The 21041-nt window shown below is 45.6% G+C and overlaps 1 protein-coding gene across 1 annotated transcript in view; it reads right to left on the bottom strand.

Moving 5' to 3' along the window:
• The window catches only part of DESI2 (desumoylating isopeptidase 2), a 36382-nt gene extending 19536 nt beyond the window's left edge, over positions 1-16846 (bottom strand). The window contains exon 1 of the mRNA XM_080651018.1: positions 16428-16846. Coding sequence (XP_080507144.1) covers positions 16428-16469 — 42 coding nt within the window. The 5' untranslated portion in view covers positions 16470-16846. The remainder of the gene's footprint in view (positions 1-16427) is intronic.
• Between the last annotated feature and the right edge of the window lie 4195 nt (positions 16847-21041).

Raw genomic sequence — 21041 nt, 5'->3', positions numbered from 1 at the left:
GCGGTAGATTTAAGGTTACTCATTGCGGACAACTAGGTAATCAATCCCAAAGGGATCCATGAGAAATCACATGTTTCCACTTGAGTTAGTTTGTGGTTCTTAAACCCCTAACATACCAAAGGAAAACAGTAAACCAGCCAGTTGCTACCACAAAATAGCATCTCTCAAACCATGAAGCAACAGCAGAGTTACCACAACATCTCCACGTCAACCACCCCTAAACCATCTGTCCTGAGGACACATTAGGTCAGCTTAATCTAGGCCAGTGGTCGGCAAACTGCGGCTCGCGAGCCGCGGTTTGCCGCTCTGTTGACTAAGGAGTTTGCCAACCACTGACCTAGATTCTCGATTCCAATAATTACAGGCTGTTGTTGTTCCTTGTGATTAAGCCCCTATCCCAGTGGTCAGCAAACTCATTAGTCAACAGAGCGGCAAACTGCGGCTCGCGAGTTTACCACTGATCTAGGCAATTTTCCCTTAGGCAAATGGGAAGCCCACAATGTTCCAGCTGGGATCACAGGGCACTGCTTCTATTATACCGGCATTTACTTCAGAGATTACTGCTTGGGTAAGAAACGGTTGAGCCACGTACTGCACCTAACACAAGCTGAAGCATTTGAATGTTAGCAAAGAAACTTGCGGTGGTCACGAATCTGAGGCTCTGTGCCTTATGTTTTCATAAATATTAGATAACTTTAAAGATACCCAATCTATCTCAAAAGTTGGATTCCAATTCAGTTTCTGGAGACAGAAGGCCTTGGTTCGAATTCTGGCTTCACTATGTACTAGCGTGACCGGGAAAGAGACGGATCCTCCCAGTGTTTATAAAATGGAGGAAAACAGTATCTACTCAGAGGGCTATTGCGCGGATTAAATGAACTAGCGATGTATAAATTACTTAGAGTGCATGACCCATAGCATGGTAAACATTAAGTGCTAGCAGCAGTAAACACATATGGTTATTGACAATAGGATCCTTTTCTAACATTTTGTTCTGGCAGATCAGTTCTGGCTGTTAATTCTCAGAATGTTCAAGAACCTCTGGGAGAGGATGTCAAATAACCAGGAGCAGCAACTCACTAAACTGGACAGCAAACAGCGGCAGAGTTCACTTGGCTCTAGAGCGCCTGCAGCAGTGATTCCTACTCCTGGGAAGCACAGACCTGAGTACAAGGTCTGTAAGCAAGGCAGTAGTTTCATAAATGCTTCTACATTCATGAGGGGCATGAGCAGAGGGCTGGAGAGCCACATCTCAACTTGGGTGCTCGGACCCTCTGGCCTTGCACTTCTAAGACTATGGAGATGGCAGCTGTGCAGAAGATGGCCACGGAAGAACCACCAACACACGACCTCCTCTGGTGCCAGCCAGTGTCACTGGTTTAGAGCAGCGGTCGCCAACCGGTGGTGCGCGGACCCTGGTGGTCCGGAGGTCCGCAAGGTTGGCGGCCGCTGGTTTAGAGGGCTTTCCAAAGCATTCTGAAGTATTAATATAACAAAAGACAGGAAAAAACAAGTCAGGAGAATTATCATCTTAAAATATGTGGGTTGGCAATAAATATGTAAGTACAATTACTTTTGAGCCCAATTTTGCCTCAATACAGAAAAAAAGAGGCCTAAATATTTCTATTTATTATTTTAAAGCATAGTTTATAGAAGAGAACTGACTGTGCTATAATATAGTCCTACACTATTAAAATGTTAATCTTCTGACAGAGAACTTTCATTAAACTTCATTTTGGTCAATGATTTGCCTTATCGATTTAATAAAATTTTATGCTTCTGTTTGCAAGCAACAAAACGATAAATGCCATCTCCCTAGTCTGGAACTTAAAACACTTAACTGACCACTTGGGTCTGGGCCTCCCTTCCTGGAAAGGCAGCACTGAATGATCTGAGCGAGTATGAAGCACGATGGTTTCCTCTGAAAAACCGGAGCCCGAGTTCCTGTGGATCAGAGCAAGTGTTTCACTTAATTGCCATAAAAAGGTGCTTAGGGAATAGAGAAGGCGTTTGATTACTGAGTTACAAATCCAAAATAACTGTGACGCGTGGAGATTGTGGGATAATTACTATAGTTCCATCTCACATAAAACTGTCCTTGGTGTTCATGTTCACACTGTTAAACTATCCTGTCAGGTCCTTCTGGTACCATTTGGGCTGAGTCCCAGATAATCCTATCGCAACTGCTATTTAACAGGAAACCACATTTAAATGCTACCTACGGTGCCTTAGCATCTGGCTATCATAAAGTGGAGTCAAAAAAGCCTCACTGAATGAACTGAGATATTCCAGTATTTTTTAGATAAAATCATGAACACCCCGGGCTGTCTGGTAACTTGCTTTACACTGTAAGAACAGATCTATTCCAGTATTATTATTTCTAAGAGAATGTTCAATCTTTTCACTACTAGAGGTGATCTACAAAAAGCACGACTCACTTTCTTGATCTTAGGAAAAAATTACGTAACAAACCATTCTCATTACAATGCTATTTATAAGTCGTTGATTACTTTCAATCTTTGAAAGTAATCTCTCCTGATTACAAAAGATTTGCCAGTGGGTTTTTGGTTAATAGTGTTTCAGGTTTTGTAAATGTTCTGTAAAGCTTCTTTTTATTTCTTTTCAAGGTAATGTAACCAAACATGAACACATGCACTAAAGCCAGGGTAGCCATGCCTCCCAGTTCACGGGGACAGGTCCCTATCTCCATCTGTTTCAGCACAGCTGTTCAACCTGCTTCCCTCCTGCTCAAGTTCGTTTTTTTTTTTTTTTAAACGTTTTTTTTTTTTAATATATTTTATTGATATTTTACAGAGAGGAAGGGAAAGGGATAGAGAGCTAGAAACATCGATGAGAGAGAAACATCGATCAGCTGCCTCCTGCACACCTCCTACTGGGGATGTGCCCGCAACCAAGGTACATGCCCTTGACCGGAATCGAACCCGGGACCCTTCCGTCCGCAGGCCAACGCTCTTTCCACTGAGCCAAACCGGTTTCGGCTCAAGTTTGTTTTGATGACAAATGTTAAAGTTAGTCTAAGGCTGGCTTAATTAAGGACTGTAAGTCTTAACAGCTCCTAAGCACAGTCCTGAACTCATCAGTGTGAGTACACAAAACTACACACTTACATGCTAACCAAAAACCAAGAAATTGTATTTTGTATAAAGCTAAAGCTTCCTCCTCTTTATCAACCAGGCCAACTAATTTTCAAAAACAAATTATTGTGCTTGCAGAAAGACCTAATTTTTAGGATCCACAGGCTACACACAGGATTATTATGAATTAACTTATTTGACTGAGAACAGATTTTTAACTGTCAAACCAAGTGTCCCTTGAATATTTTAAAAATCTATTTTATATATAACCCACAGTTTGATTCCACTAGTGATGAGAAATAGATGAGGCAGGGTACTGTCATCAATTCTTGATCCTATTATCACATCTATGCCAGAAAATCCTCCTATCAGCACTTAGCTTTAGTTGTGTCTGTCTGTGACTGGTGTCAAATATGTTGGTAAAATCTTGAAACTTCTTCTAAGGCTACTTGTACTTGACCATTCCCTTGGATTAGGCTCTGAACTGCATGAGGTCTGAGACTGGGCCTTACCTACCTTTGCTTCCTCCATGATGCTTAGGTATTACATTATTCTAGTAGACCACTCAAATACTATGAGTTGAAATGTAGCAAGGAGTTTCTAAGGCTATTTCTTTGTGTGTTTTTTAAAATTATATATAGATATATTTTAACTAGTGGCCCAGTGCACAAAATTGGTGCACATTAAAAGGAAATTAATTAGAGGAAATATTTTAATATTGATATTTGCTCTTTCTCTATAATAGAAGTGTCAGAGATTAAAGAAAATTAGTAAAATGTATATGAAAATCTCCCTCCTGTCAGAGTCTGGGGCGCGCCGCAGGACCTAGAATCAAGTCCCCGCCCACCACCCGCACGCGCTTCAAAAACGCAGAAGACCCAGACCCGGTTGGCCCCAACCCCGTCAAGCCCCTCCAGGCAGGGGGGTGCAGCCTCAGATCCCCCAGCCCAGTGCTGGGCAGGGGGCGCAGCCTCAGGTCCCCCAGCCCGGTGCCAGGACGGGGGACGTGGCCTGAGGTCCCTGTCAAGCCCCGCCAGGTGGGGGCATGGCATGAGGGGGTCCCGGCCCAGTGCTGGGGCAGGGGGCGCGGCCTGAGGTCCCATCAAGCCTTGCCAAACGAGGGGTGCAGCCTGAGGTCCCCTGGCCCTGTGCTGGGGCAGGGGGCGTGGCCTGGGCGTGGCCTGAGGTCCCTCGCCCCGGCCAGGTGCCATGCAGCCTCAGGTCCCTGCTGTTCGGTCGTGATGTTTCGGCGTCCTGAATAATTTGCATATTCCTCTATTATATAGATAAATATATATACACTGAGTGGCTAGATTATTATGATCTCTGAACGCATAATAATCTGGCCACTCTGTATATATATATATATTAATTAGAGGCCCGGTGCATGAATTCGTGCATGGGTGGGGTCCGGCCAGCCTGGCCAGGGGGAGGGGACATGGGCGGTTGGCCGGCCTGCCTGCTGGTCAAACTCCTGGTTGAGAGGACAATTTGCATATTAGCCTTTTATTATATAGGATATACACTGAGTGGCCAGATTATTATGTGTTCAGAGATCATAATAATCTGGCCACTCAGTGTATATTTTAACTGTTGACAGTATTACAGATCTCTCCTGCCTTTTCTTTGTATTGTCCTTAATTGTGACCTATGGAAAAGAGCCTCTCCATTTTTTCACTCATTCCAGAAATACTGAACACCTACTATGTGCCAAGCACTAGCAATATAGATGTGAACATGAAGTTCCTGTTCTCAGGGAGCTTGCATTCTTGAGATGTGTCCTGGAGCCTCTCAGGGGGTCCTGAAATCATTACGGTGGGTTACACCAGCATTATTTCAAATGAACAAAAAATAATGAAATTGAACTAATGAGAGGACATCACACAAAGCAAGGTGTTTTCTAACATTTTGTTTCAGGACTGTGTGTGTATAATGGGTATGATGTAAAATGTATTTCTTGGTTGGTCCAGGATAAAACTGAGAAACACTGTTCTAGAAGGACCTGTGAGTTTCAGTTTAAATTTCACTTCATTTTATTTTTAATTAAAAATTCTTTTTTCAATTATAGTTTACATTCTACATTAATTTGAATTAGTTTCAGGTGTACAGCATAGTGGTTAGACAATAAATCTCATTTTAAAGGTTTACTTGCTATAAAGCAAGTTAGATAACTTTGCTTCCATAAAATGTATGCATGCCTCCCATGTGTCAGGGACTCTGCTAGACACTGGCGATACAAGGATGATCAATTCACAGTCCTCATGTGTAGGAACTCATTAAGAATGCAAACAATCACAGTTTGATAGGTGTTAAATAGAAATATGTGCATATATAGTAAATTAATAACTCATTTTTTTGGATGCCATTCAAAAATAAACCACACTTTCACTTATTTTGTTTTTCATAATGAGAACAGTCCATGTAAAATATGTGAATCACATTAGGGATGTTCAGGCAAATAATATGCCCAACATCACATAATGAGTGGCTAAGCTATATAAATGAGACCCAGGTTTCTGAGCCTTCACCTACTCTTGTTTTTATCACGTATCTTGTTTTATCTATTTTCACACTAGAGGCCTGGTGCATGAAATTCATGCACTGGGTGCGGGGAGGGACAGGGGTGTCCCTCAGCTCGGCCTGTGCCTTCTCGCAGTCCAGGACCCCTTGCTCCTTACTGCCCGCCTGCTCGCTGCTCCTTAGCGCTGCTGCGGAGGTGAGAGAGGCTCCTGGCACCGCCCTTACGCTCGCCAGCCGTGAGACTAGCTTCTAGCTGAGCAGCACTCCCCTGTGCATGGGTGGGGTCTGGCCAGCCTGGCCAGGGGGACGGGACATGGGCGGTTGGCTAGCGGGGCTGCTGGTCAAAGGGACAATTTGCATATTAGCCTTTTATTATATAGGATATTCACTGAGTGGCCAAATTATTATGCGTTCAGAGATCATAATAATCTGGCCACTCAGTGTATAAAGGAATGGTTTAGGGCAATGGTTGGCATGAAGAAATCACTCAAAAATGGTAGCTCTTATTATGGGAAGATTCAATATTGTAAATCTATCAATTCTCCCAAAAAATATTCATAAATTTAATGTCATTACACTTAAAATTGCAGTGAGTTTTTTGATAAATTGATTCTAAATTTTATTTGAAAAATGAATGTGAGATAAAGAAAATTCTGAGAGTAAGAGAAAAAACCTCCATCACCAGGTATCAAAACACACTGGAATACTGTAATTAAACACCTGATAAAGGTGCAGGAAGAAGCAACTAAATAGATGAACAGCAAAGAAAGTCAAGAAATAGACTTAGATGACGCTGATAATTTAGCATGGGATAAATGTGGCCCGCACTTCCAATTAACAAGCGGTGCAATGGATCACGCAATAAACAGTGTTGGGATGACTGGCTTTCCACTTGGAAACAAACACAGGTTATTTGTATAATTTTAGACGTGGGAAAGCCTTTCTAGGGACAACATCAAGCTGAAAGGTCATAGACAACAGCAGTTTTGACCACATGCAATTTTAAATTCTGTAAAGCAAAGGACACTATAAACATACTTAACAAGCTTAATAGGGGATTTTAATTTATTTACTGTCATTTCATAATTTATGCCTTGCCTTTGTCTTCATTTTACACTTGTCTTTTTTGTTTTCTCTCTTACATCATAGGGACTATATTTTCTCTGCTATATTTCCCCTCTAGATCTGACTTTATCCCAACAATACTTACATTTACATGAAAAAAAAAATTACACCACACTCTAATAGACTTTCCAATACCAACAAGAACCAATTGTATCTACTGGGTTACCGCTTATGTAGGATGCTATGCGGGATGCTTCTGTCTCCTCCCTCCCCCAAGGCTTGGTCGATATAACCCGAGACTTTGTTTTTAACACCATGTTCATTCTCTTTGAAGAGGAATTCTGGGTACTGGCATTTTTAAACCATATATCCATTAGGCTGCATCTATAGTAAACAAGTACGGATGCCCAACGGCTGTTTCTTTTATACTGTCACCCCCTTTCTTAGTTACCTGTTACCTCCCCAAAGGCACCTGGCACGTCTACGCGGCCTGCACAGGAACGACCACCTGAGAAGCAGGAGCATTCCGACAGACCGGCTCCCCTCCAGTCTGCAGACAATGCGGTTTTAGTGAGGCGTTGCTGTCATGAGCGAGGAGCCTGAAGTCAGCTTGATTTTGTTCCCTTCTAGTAACTTCTTTGCCTGTGTGTATTTGTGGATTTCTGCTTTCTCCTTGAAATTTGAAAGTTAAACCAGGCTTTGCTTGAATGGTCCTAACGTTAAAACAGTCTGCCTAGCACTTCTGGAGATCAACACTGACCCTTCCACTCAGGGTTCTGAGAGACTTTCTAAATCTTGCTGTTTTCTCTTTAGTTTTCAATCTGTTTGTTCGGTAACTCCTTCTGGTTGTAGTTTTAAATTCAGCAATGGTGCCTAATCTCAGATTGTTCCTTTTTGGATACTGCCTGCTGTTATTTTCAATGATCTCATTAATCTAGAGAATATAATTCATAAATTCCCCTAAAAGCACCTTGTTTCTTGCTGTACACTAACTTAAGAAGAGGCATGCGGGCCGACTACTCCGTGGTGTTGCTTACCCTCTGCCCAGAACATTCTTTCCCCGGACATCCCCACGGCGCAGCCCTTGCCCCTTTCAGGAATGCCCGCCTGGGAGGCCGTTCTCGGCCACTCTACTGGAACTGCGGCAGGAACTGCGCCACACCGTCCTGACCCTCACTGCCCTTCCCCTTCCTGCGTCAGGTTCCTCTTGAGCCGACTGTCACTCAACATACCATATATCTTACTTATTTATTAAGCTTATTCTGTTAATAGAGGGCTCAGATACATGAGTTGCGCCTTAACTTATTTAACTATTTGCATGTATTTCAAAAAGCAAAAAAAAAAAAAAAAAAAAAAATCCTACATTTATCCCTGGGGGGCGGGGGAAGGATATTATAGAAAAGATGCCAATTCTTTCCAAATTAACTTACAGGTTTAGTGCAATTCCAATTTAAAAATAATTTATGCACTACTGGGTGTGTATATATATACACAGAAGAATTGAAAACAGGGACTTGGAAGAGATATTTGTACACTTATGTTCACAGCAGTATTATTTACAATAGCCAAAAGGTGGAAGTAGCCCAAATGTATACTGATAAACGGCTAAACAAAATGTGGTATATACATGGAATGGGATAAATGTTATTCAGTCTTGCCCTGACTGGTTTGGCTCAGTGGATAGAGCGTCAGCCTGCAGACTCAAGAGTCCCAGGTTCGATTCTGGTCAAGGGCATGTACCTTGGTTGCGGGCACATCCCCAGTAGCGGGGTGTGCAGGAGGCAGCTGATCGATGTTTCTCTCTCATGGATGTTTCTAACTCTCTCTCTCTCTCCCTTCCTCTCTGTAAAAAATCAATAAAATATATTTAAAAAAAAATGTTATTCAGTCTTACAAAGATGGAACTGACACATGCTACAACGTGGATGAGCCTTGAGGACGCTGTGCAAAGTGGAATAAGCTATGAAAAGCCAAGCTCTGTACAATTCCACTTACATGAGGCATCGAGTCAAACTGAGACACAAAGCAGAATGGAGGCAACCAGGAGTGAGGGCAGGAGGAAACTGGGAGTTGTTTAATGGATATAGTTTCCGTTTTGCAAGATGAGAGATTTCTGGGGATTGGGGCACAACCATGTGAGTAGAACACACACTACGGACTATACAGCAAAAATGGGTAAGATGGCAAACTGTGTGTTTTTAACACAATTTAAGAAAACAAAAAGATTAAAAAAAGTATTGTTTTCAGAGAGCCTTATAAAATATTCATAAAAAAGGAAGTGAATAACAGTCAAGAAAACTTGGGAATGTTAAACAAAGGAAACTGGCCTAGCCACATACTAAGATATGTTGTGAAATTGTAACAATTAAAATAGTGTAGTGATGAGTAATTGCAAAAATTCTGTATGGCCAAGAATTTAGTATGATAAGGATGACATCACAATTTATAGTGAGGAAAGGCTTTTATTTCAAACTAGAGACCTGATGCATGAAATTCGTGCAAAGGAGCCCTGACTGGTTTGGCTCAGTGGATAGAGTGTTGGCCTGCGGACTGAGGGGTCCTGTGTTGATTCCAGTCAAGGGCATGTACCTTGGTTGCGGGCATATCCCCAGTGGGGGGTGTGCAGGAGGCAGCTGAATCGATGTTTCTCTCTCATCAATGTTTCTAACTATCTTTCTCCCTTCCTCTCTGTAAAAATCAATAAAATATATTTTTTTAAAAAAAGAAATTCATACAAGGGGCTCGGTGCTCACAGCCCCGGCTTCTGGAATTTCGTCCGGTAGGTTGTACAGCTGTCTGGTCTAATTAGCATATTATACTTTTATTATTATAGATAATGTGGGCTCAATTAATTAATTTGTGAGCTAATGTTTTGGGGGCTAGGGAATCATCAGACATATACCAATACACAATCTGGATAAATTGAAGCAAAATTATTTTCATGTATCTCATTTCCCTCTATTATTTTTCTGCCTTCCTTCTACTTTAAGATTATTTTGGCAATCTTCCCTTTAAATTCTATTAACCAACTGGGCGACACTTAATAATGTTGCTTTTTACAATTTAAATCATCTTGCAGAAAATCTGACAGTCAACAAATGCTAAGTAAGTACACCCTGTCTTAGGAAAAATCCATTTAACAAAAGAAATCACCTAAAACAGTAGGCTCTTCTTGGTATTGGAAAATATTTAGCTTCCAAGTTTCATTCAATTCTATCTTATTAACGTTACCCGTCGTCAGTGTGACCGGGGGCTGATACACACTGTGCACTGCAGTCTGAAGGGCCTGTGGTCACCAATATGCTTGGACCCTTCACGTCTGCCTATTTGCCAGTCACAAACGGTTTCCATACACTATTTGCTGAATACTTCAAATTCTCCATTTTAAATTAAAACTTATTCCATGCCAAGTCAAGGGACTGTGAAAGGGAACACTGAACATATCTGGGTTTACACAACACCTTTCATAGATGTGTGGAGGCAGAATGACTCCCTACGATGTCGGCACTCTAGTCTCCAGAACCTGTGAGTATGTTACATGATGTGCAAAGGGACTTTGCAGATGTAATTAAAGTTAGAGGCCTTCAGACAGGGAGATTATCCCGGAATATCCTCTCGGGTCCCCTCTAATTACACGAGCCTTTAAAAGTAGAGAACTTGCTCTGGGTGGGGGGAGAACAGATGCGGCAGGAGGGGAGGGCAGACGTATTTGAAGAGGGGAAGGACTCACTGCACTTTTGCTGGTTTGAAGATGAAGAACGCAGGCCTGCCTCTCCTCCGCTGACCCCAGGCCACCCAGGAGGCCTCTCCTGCTCTCCCCGCATCAGGGCTACATTATCGTGGCGTGGCCCCAGGGAACAGGGACGAGAAAGAAACCGGAGAATGAGGAAACTAAGGAAATGAAGTGGGACAGGCAAATGCAGTTCCTCAATTCAGTCCCAGTCCCCTTCATCCCCAAAGCCCTGGTGGCCAAAGTTGCTCCTTCACCAGGAAAGCCTCTGAATGCCCTCCCACCTCTGCTGACCTATCAGTCCAATGCACACACACTCCTTTTTCTTTGGGGGGGGGGGGTTGGGGGGGGGATTCCCCTGGAGCACCAGGTGACATATAAAAAAAGATGAACGCAGCTACCAGAAACGGGAAGCAGCCAGCAAGGAATGAGACCTGTGTCTTACAACTTCCAGCACCTGAGTTCTCGGGCAGAATTCTCCTGGAGCCAGGCTGACTGACACTGACTCCAGCGGAGGGACGGCCCAGCCCACGGGCCTTCTCACCCACAGAAGTTGAGATGACAACTTGGCTAAGTTTCTGGCGATTTGTTATTGCAGCAATGGAAAACAAATACATACCGAGAGTGAATTCTTTTCTCATTTAATCTAAACCAAAAAATAAAGATACTGCCACGGATAATTAGGGGGACAGATTGATGATTGTCCTCTTTTTTAATTTAGCTAGACTCATGCGTCAGTTTCTACGTCAAGTGGTGGAAATGGCTCTGGCTCAAGATGGCTCTGGCTCAAGACGCATACTTGGTACAAGAAGATTAAGTCTAGTTTCTACTAACTAGTTAATCCATGTTAAATTCAGGAACTGACAATGTTTTCGGAAAGATTATGTTCCAAGGAATGACTAAGACCCAACTTCAAAAAATAAACGGTTTAAAAACATTTCCTCAGCCTAGTCCCATGATGCTTAAAAAAACTGACACAGAAGAATGTTTGGTATTTCTTCTCTCATTCCCAGGACCCTCCCCCTTTCATGTGGTCACCCTACTCCGATAATAAGAGCTAGAACCCAGCAGTACACTGAGTCCAGGAAAAAACATAGAAATAAGTATCTGGCACCAACAGAAGGGAGATCAGAGGGCCTTTCCATGCTATTTCAGTATTGACACCATCGCTGACAAAACTGCCTAATTAAAATCCCACCCGATGGCAAATATTTCCTTCCAAACACCTTACGGTGACAGGCCCCAGTGTAGACAGTGGCGACAGTAGGATGCTGTTAAGGAGCTCAGTCGAGTGGGATTCACAGAATCACAATACATCAGTGACTGAGACAGGCAGGAAGTACACGAGGGCACAGGAGTTCACCTGCGTCTGATGAAGAAAAGCTAAGCTACAGCCAGAAGGAGCAGGAGGTTGCAGCTGATCATTTTTGAATAGGACATTTCAGGCAGAAGGACTAGCATGTGCGAAGGTACTGAGGTGTGCACTAGTACAGTACAGCCTGCCTGGAAAACTGAAAAAATTGCACTGTGTGAGCAGAAAGTGGATAGGGTGTGTGGGAACTAGCGGGGGGTTGGCACGTAGTTAGTCAGGTAGGTGTTACATCATAAAGGACATTGGACTGTATCCTGTAGGTGAATTTTCAGCACAAAAAGGCCACAATCACTTATGGTTCAGAAAGATCCCTTGGGTAACAGAAGGGAAGATGGGTTAAAACGAAGTAATACCAAAAAATGACACTAGTAAGAAGGCTATTATATTACGCAAACAGAGATAATTTGAACTTGAGAAGCAACAGTGGAAATGATGATCAGGTAACCACTTTAAAGAATACTCAGAGGCAGTCCAGCTTCGGGCCACCATCTTAGAGGAAAGGCTGGGGAGGAGAGAGGATGGGGGCGGAAAAAAAAAGAATACTCAGAAAATAAAGGATGTGACAGACATCATAGGTCCCAGCTAACCGCCATTTCCAACTCCCTGCCTCCCTCCCCTAACGCCCCGGGAAGCTAGGAGAGCCAGATGATCCGTCCTCGCTTCCTCAGTCCCACGTGACAGCTGTGGACAATCTCCGGGAAAGCCTTGTCTATTGAAAGGGGAGAGGTGCAGGTAGAGAAAGGCCTCCTCACCTGTCTGCCTTCACTCCTGCTGAACAGGGCTAGTGTCTGTGGTGCTATGACCGTCATTTTACAACTCGGAGGGGACAAGCAGGCACCAAAGGCAACACGCTGAGGACAGCAGAGTGCAAGGGTGTAAGTCCTGGTCCTGGATGACACGCCGAGCTGCGGACCTAGCCCAGGGTCTGTTTATTTGTGGACTTAAGATCATTATCCTTCCAGTTTAAGCCCCTGATTACCAAGCTGTTCCTTTCAGCAAAATCAACCAAACCAAAACAGAGACAGGGCCGGGTGACTTAACTGTTTATTTGTAATTGAGAGGAACTTAGTTTTATCCCAGGGTTCTGGCTTGGGAAACTAAGCTAGTTACAAAAATAAACAATTACAACAGAGAGATGTGGGGTGTGGGAGGAAAGGGAAAGGGTCTAAGGTGGGAAAGGAGGGGAGGGAAAAAGGCTGTTACTGAACATATTGCTTCAGAGATTATGGAATCATTTAGGTGAAGGGTATGTTCAGATGAACACACTCAGAAAGTCTGCCTTTGACCTGCCAAGGCGTGGGAAGTCAGATCCTACCACACCTGCAGGACCTCACTTTCTTGGAAGAGTCTAATGGAGGAGACTGGGGTGCTGAGGGGGGTGGGGGTGGGAGGCAAAAGAATGGAGAGCAGACCAAAATGTCCTTATATGAAGAGTTCTAGAAAGTGTGTTTATTTCCTATTAAGACTTTGAAGATGTACAGATACTATTTAAAAACAGGAAGAATATCAATAAAAATATATTAAAAAATAAAAACAGGAAGAAAATTGTTTGTTGACAATCTACAAACATCATCACACTACTGCATATGCTGATTTTATGAAAATTCATTAGTAGCCAAGATAATATAAAAGCACATAATCTGGAACTACGACAAATGAAGAGCTTGTGCTAGAGTGACTACACCCCAGATTGTCCCAGCAACTGAAATTGATCTGAATCATCTGCTTTACAATGTAGGCCAGTCAACTGGGAGTATGTGAATAACCTCATTCCCAAGACTCAGAAAGTAACTCCAGGACATGTTTTATTGGTGGCAGGTTACCCCAAAGTACAAAGAGAAACAATCACTGAGAAGGTGGCAAGCAATAATTTACAGCGCTGTGGAGCATGGGGTAACCTCATGAGGATGGTGCTCCTCCTCCCGAGAGGACGGTAATACAGGTGATCCTCATACAACGACTGTGACACGTGGCAGTTACGGGGGAAAAGAAATGATCAGCAGCTCCCAATCTGGCAAACGGGAGCAGGTGACAGTCTCACAGACAAGAGGCACAAGGATGCATGGCAAGAGGTCCCTAGAGACAGTGATTATTAGCGCGTGTTTACAACAGAAGACAGCAATCCTCATCAAAGGCTCCACGCGGAGCAGGAAGCACTACCAAAGAGAAAAGAACATGCCCTTGACATCAAGCAAAAAGGTCTCAAAATCCAATACGGACTTGAGCAACGTGAGTATAATAGACACAAATTTGCACCTCAACCCACTGGTCTTAATTCTAAAACGCAACTCTGATGCTGCTGCTCTGGACCACACAACTTTAAGTGGGTCCCCCTGGCTCACAGACACCCCCCCCAACCCTTCATTCCAGCTCCAAACTAAGAAAAGTTCTAATCAGACTTCCAGTGTATCTGCTTTCCTGTATCCCACCCTCTTGTTATTCGGGACCAGCCCGCGCTTCCAGCTCCTGCCATGCCCCCGGGCCGGCAGTTCTGCAGCAGAGCTCCCACCAGGCCTCCGTTTCCCCTTCCCTTTCCATGTTTCCTGATCTACCGCTCGTGGAGGATGTTGTGCTCCTACCGCTCGTGGAGGATGTTGTGCTCTTACCGCTCGTGGAAGATGTTGTGCTCTTACCGCTCCTGGAGGATGTTGTGCTCTTATCCAAATCATGCTATTCTATTCTGAATTGTTACCACTACTGTACCTCTCCTATGACATTCTAAATTCCTTAAAAAAGGACAATTAACTCATTTTTGAGACTTCTACAGGGTCATACTTACATAATTGTAGACTGCTGAATTAGTGACATAAAACAATCACAAAGTGAAGCCCCCAAAAGAACATACAAAAGCGAGTTTATTAGAAGCCTAATAATTCAACTCTTGACCATTTTGCTAAACAGTCATATACTTCTCCAGTTGACAGGACAAAGCGATATGTAAGAAATGAAGACGGGAATCAGTAGAGAAGATAATGAGTCAGACTGTGGCCTGGAAATTCCGGCCCCTCTCTGTTTTTAGTTACCTGGGCAGGTTTCACTTACCCTTTTCTCTGCCTGCTTCCTCTGTACAAAGGTGATGTGAGGAACAAGACCTTCGTTAATTAGTTAACAGTATTAATATCTCTTAGAATAGTCCTCCCTTTAAAATATAGTGTTTTCAGCCCTAGTGGGTTTGGCTCAGTGGATAGAGCGTTGGCCTGTGGCCTGAAGGATCCTGGGATCCATTCCGGTCAAGGGCACATGCTTGGGTTTCAGACTAACCCCTGTGGGGCGAGCAGGGGGCAGCCAATCAATGATTCTCTCTCATCATTGATGCTTCTATCTCTCTCTCCCTCTCCCTTCCTCTCTGCAATCAACAAGAATATATTATATCTATATATCTATATATCTATCCCTACTAAGTGCCAAGTGTAGGTCATGAAGAAGAAAAAAAAAGTTTAAATCTAGAGTTATTTCTTAACCCGTGACACAGGCCGAAAACCTGACACAGGGCCATGTTTTTCTAAGCTCTCTGGTTCTGATTCTTCTTCTCTGTGATGTGATCGTGTTTCACGCTTCTCAGTGTGTTAACCTCCAAGCTCTTACGTGAACTCAACCGAGCACCCACCTCAAGCCCTAGGCGGTCTCCGGGCCCTCCCTACACAACTCCTTTCTCCCCAAGATGTTACCGGTCAGCAACGCAAGGGAAGAAAAAGTTAGGTCTGTGGCTGGGAACCAAGACCTCTGACCTCGAGGACTTCGGTTCTTCTGCGTCTTTAAGCCAACACAAACAATGAAGGGGACCCGCACAGGTGCCGAGCCGCGTACAGCTAACCTCAGGAAAAACGAGTAAATGACAAAACAAGCACTAATCGCCAAAAGCAAACAAACCCAGGCACGCGTCTCCGCAACCATAACGCTCCGGCTCTGCCGGGTAATTCAAGCGCACTGACCAGGCCCGCGGCCGTGGGCTGCGTTCCGGTGCCGCGCGCGCAGGCTTCCCCAGCGGGGTGACACCACGCACCGGCCCCCGCCCCCCTCCGGGTCACGCCAGACACCTGTTGCATCACCTGGACAGTGGTCTCCCCGCTCCGGGGGAGGCGCGCCACCATCCTAAGTAACTCGGCGGGGCTGTTTTTGGACAAATGTCAGCCTCGTTTGACTTCCTGAGCTCGCCTCGGCGGCCAGGGGGTGGGCTCCCGGGCGCCTCTGGGAGACTGGCCCGGACCTCGACGGCGGGGACTTTCTGGACTTCCGGAGGGGCTGGGAGTTCTGAAGACTTGGGCGTGAACAGACGTGTGTGGTCCGGCGGACCCGGGAGAGCCGGCAACCGAGAGGGGGCAGGGGGGTACCCGGGGTCCCTGTGGTGCGAGTCGGGGGTCGGACCCGCGACGGAAGCTTGGCAGGAAGGACACTGCTCCTCGGCCAGGTGTCGGGCCCAGGGCCGGGGTTCGAGCCGAGCGGAGGCCCGAGAGAGATTCACGTCGACCCGAGCCTTGGCCGAAGCCCTCGGCACACAGGGCAGCACCGACACCCTCGAGGACTAGAAAACCACACCACTCCCCTCCCCCACCCCGGGCACCAGCGGGGGGCGGAGGAGCGAGGCAGGAAGCGCTGGGCCGGGGTCCGAGCCGCGCGCGAGGGGAGCGGGCCGGGCCGCACTCACCATGTCGTACACGTTGAGCACCACCAACTGGTTGGCCCCCATCCTCCTGCCCGCGGCCGCCGCCTCGCCCCCCAGCCGCTCGGTCTCCGCGGGGCCGAGGCCGCTCCGCCCCGCGGCCGCCTCAGGGCCGGAGCCGGGCACTAAGCGCGCAGCCCGGCCCGCGGCAGCCGGCGCAGGAGCATCGGGAGGCCGGGCCGCTCCAGGTCGCCGCCAACGAGACCTCCGCGCCGACGGGGCCGACTGGGGCTGCCCGCTCGGGCTCAGGCACCTCCCCCGGGCGGCAGACACGTGGGGGAGGGCGGGGCCTGGCGAGGGGCGGGCGCCGGGAGCTCCGAGGGCGGAGCCGGCCCGGCGCCCGAGCTGAGTTCGCCTGCGTTTCTCTGTCCGCGGTCGCACCTCGAACCTAAAATGGCGCAGCCCCCGCGTCTCTCCACCTCGGGGAGCGGAGTTCCGGGGAAACTACAGTTACCAGCGTGCAGTGGGTTCGCCCGCTGCGTGCCTAAGCGCGGAGGCGGAGTCTCAACAATTACAGTCCTTCGTCGCGGTGTTCTTTCCAGGCCTTGACTACAACTCCCAGCATGCTGCGCGGGTCCCGACCCTATCAGACTGGGCTTCCCGGGAGACTACAGTTCCCAGCATTCAGTGCTTAGGAATCTGCGCCTGATCCTTTGCGGCCCGCCCTTGGCTGCGGGGTGAGGTCCTTGATATTCGACCCCTTTTCATTGGTCCTGGTGATGCTAGTTTTGTCGCCTGGAGCCTGGTGAAGATAACGAAATGTGGCAAAAGACCGCAGCAATGACCTTGTTTTCCAAATCCCTCTTTTTTTTTTTTTTTTCAAGGGGAGGGGGTGGGGAATAAAGGTAGGCGGGTCACTGGTGGTGGGTGGGGTGTAACATACATCCAGTTAATCCTCAGTGTGGAATTTTACATTTTATGAAATTGTCCTGATGAAACGATACTCAGATTAGCCCAACCCTAGCACACAGTTGGTGCTTTTGCATGCATTTAACAAATATTTGTTGTGTCTGCCATGTGCCAGGCCATGTTGGTGTTGTAGGCCCTGGGAAATACAGTAATAAACAGGAAGGAGGACAAACAAAATATGGGTGGTTTGTGCTTTGCAGAGAATTAGAATAGGATGAACTGATTGAGAGTAATCTTAGAGTGGCTGCAGCGTGAAGGTCTTTTGCCAAGGTGAGTTTTAAGCTGAGATCTGAATGACAAAAAAGCAGTCCTATAAATATCAGGGGACAAGTATCCCATTAATAGGAAACCACAAACCTAATTGATTCAACTAATTAGGAAACCGTACCATAAGTGCACGCCAAAAGATAGTTTGGATATTGGGGTTGTGGGGGACACAGAAAATTAGAGAGCTTTGGAATATTTTAGAGTATATAAGACTTGCTAATGGGTTAGGTGTTGAGTTTATTAGGGAGAGAACATTCAAGGATAACTTCTAGATTTTCAACTTGGGAAATTGTGAGGATGGTGGTGCCATTTATGAGATGTGAAAATTAGGAAGAACAGGTTGGTAGGAGGAAAGTCAAGAGTTATGATTTGGTCAGGTTAAATTGGAGGTGCCATTTATTTATTTACTAGAGGCCCGGTGCACGAAATTCATGCACTGGGGGGGTGTCCCTCAGCCCAGCCTGCACACTCTCCAATCTGGAACCCCTCGGAGGATGTCCGACTGCCGGTTTAGGCAGTTGGACATCCCTCTCACAATCCAGGACTGCTGGCTCCCAACCGCTCACCTTCCTGCCAGCCTGATCACCCCCTAACCACTCCCCTGCCAGCCTGATCGATGCTTAACTGCTCCCCTGCCGGCCCAATTGCCCCCAACTGCCCTCCCTTGCTGGCCCGATTGCCCCCAGCTGCCCTCCCCTGCAGGCCTGGTTGCCCCCAACTGCCCTCCCCTGCAGGCCCGGTTGCCCCTAACTGCCCTCCCCTGCAGGCCTGGTCCCACCCCAGCTGCCCTCTCCTGCTGGCCTGATCGCCCACAACTACCCTCCCCTGACGGCCATCTTGTGGCAGCCATCTTTGACCACATGGGAGCGGCCATCTTGTGTGAAGGTGTGAGGGTCAATTTGCATATTACCTCTTTATTATATAGGATTTATTTTTTAATCCTCACTCAAGGATATTTTCCCATTGATTTTTAGAGAGAGAGTGGGAGAGAGAGGGAAAGACATAAATATAAATGTGAGAGAAACACATCTATTTGTTGCCTCCTGCACACGCCCTGACTAGGGCCCAGGCCAGGGAGGAGCCTGCAACTGAGGTACATGCTCTTGACCAGAATTGAACCTTTCAGTCCGCTCTATCCATTGAGCCAAACCAGCTAGGGCTGGAGGTGCCTTTTAGACATCTGTCATGTCAATGGGCATTTGGATAAATGAAGCTGTGGAACTGATTGGATTACCTAGGAAAAACTGTAGATAAAGAGAAAGGGGCCAAAGATAAAACCCTTAGACCGTTCATTTACAGGTCAAGTAGAGAAGGAAGAGGAACCGTGTGGCTGGAGAACATGGTAACACAAAAGCCACAAGACAGTTAGATTTAGCAATATGAAGGTTACTGGTAGCCTTGACATGAGCAGTCTCCGGGGAGGAGTGAGGTCCAAAGAACATCTAGAGTGGTTTGAGGAGTGAATGTCAGGTGAAGAAATGGAGACTATAGCAGCTAGGGCACAAATGGGATCGGTCTGTGTGGTCAATGGAGGACATTTTAAAGATGAGAATACTAAGGTATACTTGTATGTAGAGAGAGAAATGGTGATCTAGGAGAGAGGGCGAGGTTCCCAAGGGCAAGGTAAGAAGAAGAGATCATCCAGTGCACAAGTGGAAGGAAGTGGAGAGGATGACCATTAGTAGGTGGGATGCTTCATAGTGACAACATGTAAGGTGGATACAGGTGCATAGTGATGGCCTAGAAGATATAGAGACAAATGGAAGCAGGTTAGACATTTGGGGATGGGGAAATGAGGTGGGTTTTTTTTCCTGATTTGCCTTTATTTTCTCAATGAGTAAGAGACAAGATGATCATTGGAGAGTCAGAGAGGGGAGAGGTGGAGTGGAAGGAATTTGAAGAGAGAAGAAGGTATAAAATAGGAAAAACAAATATACTAGGAAAATAGGGTTGAACTCCAGGCAGTGTTGAGTGGCAGTAAGTGCTGTATGCATGACTGTTAATTGACTGTCCTCAGACAAAGTTGTGGACAAACTTTTAAAATTGTCAGCTAGCTGAGGAGAAAACATAGCTGGGATTCAGAGAATAATGGTGCTTTTTGTCTTAGATGTCTCTAGTTATGAAGTGACTTTTTAAGCTTGTTGGTATGGCAGTGAAATGTGATTGATCTTTGACCAATCTTTGACTGTAGGGGTTGCAGCTACTGTCCAGGTAAGCACTGCTACTCTGTATCTGGAGTGGTAATCACCCTTGGCAGAGGTATATAATTTTCCCTGGCTAGGTTCAACATGGCTTACCTGTCAATCCTGTGTTTCATGTGTCTGCAGGAGAATTATTCCATGTTGGTGCTAAGGTAGAGATCATCCTTGTTGAAATTTGGGTGATCAGCTGCCCCATTGCCTATTTTCATACATATATATATATATATATATATATATATATATATATATATATATATAAAATTGATTTCAGAGAGGAAGGGAGAGGGAGAGATACAACATCAATGATGAGAATCATTGATCGGCTGCCTCCTGCACGCCCCCTACTGGGTATCGAGCCCACAACCAGGGCATGTGCCCTTGACTGGAATGGAACCTGGGACCCTTACGTCCGCAGGCTGACAATCTATCCACTGAGCCAAACCAGCCAGGGCCTATTTCATTCCTAATTGGTACAATGGGAGCTGGGGCCCAAACCCTGTGACCAGAGCAGACAGGAACTTGGTTTGCTGTTGGTTTTCTGTATGAGGATGTTTACAGGGAATTCCATAGGATCAGCAGGTAATTGAATGTTGTTGACCATGTGAGTGTGAACTGTTTTTGATCTTCCTTTCACATGGGACAGTCTTGCTCCTGATCATTTATATAAAACACCTAAACAAAATAGTAGCAAATAAAACGCATCAATATATTAAAAAATAACATATCCAGACCAGTTTTTGAGATAGTTCCTTTTTATTCATACCTAAGATGACTTAGCTCCAAGGAAACCAAGCAACCTTGGTACTCTGCTCAATGGACATGAAACAGGCCAAATTCCTTTGTGGCAGACTTCCTGTGAAAAATATCTTCAGGGCCTAGCCAATGACTCTTCTGTATTGAGCAACATTTGCTAATAAATTCCATGTCAAGAAGGAAATACCAGTTGTTTATTTTTTATTTCATTCCCCTTGCCTTTGGGATTCAAATTCACAAAACCACCACTTCAAGGTCTACAAGTTTAGTGCCCATGTTTTTCTCTCTGTATCTTACTGTTCCAGTCAAACATTTCTTGACAAAAAAGGGGCCACATGCTAACTGACTAACAGGGAAGGCCCTGCATGGCAGCTTTGCAAACTCAGAGACTTACAGTAACCACAAAAGATGGTCTGAAATTAAAACTTGAAAAGCAGTCTAATTGGTGGGTAGTCATGTCCTAGACAGG

This window comes from Plecotus auritus (genome assembly GCF_963455305.1).
Source record: "Plecotus auritus genome assembly, chromosome: 14".
Taxonomy (NCBI): Eukaryota; Metazoa; Chordata; class Mammalia; order Chiroptera; family Vespertilionidae; genus Plecotus; species Plecotus auritus.
The sequence above is the reverse complement of the archived record's forward strand: the minus strand, read 5'-3'. Positions and strand labels throughout refer to the sequence as shown.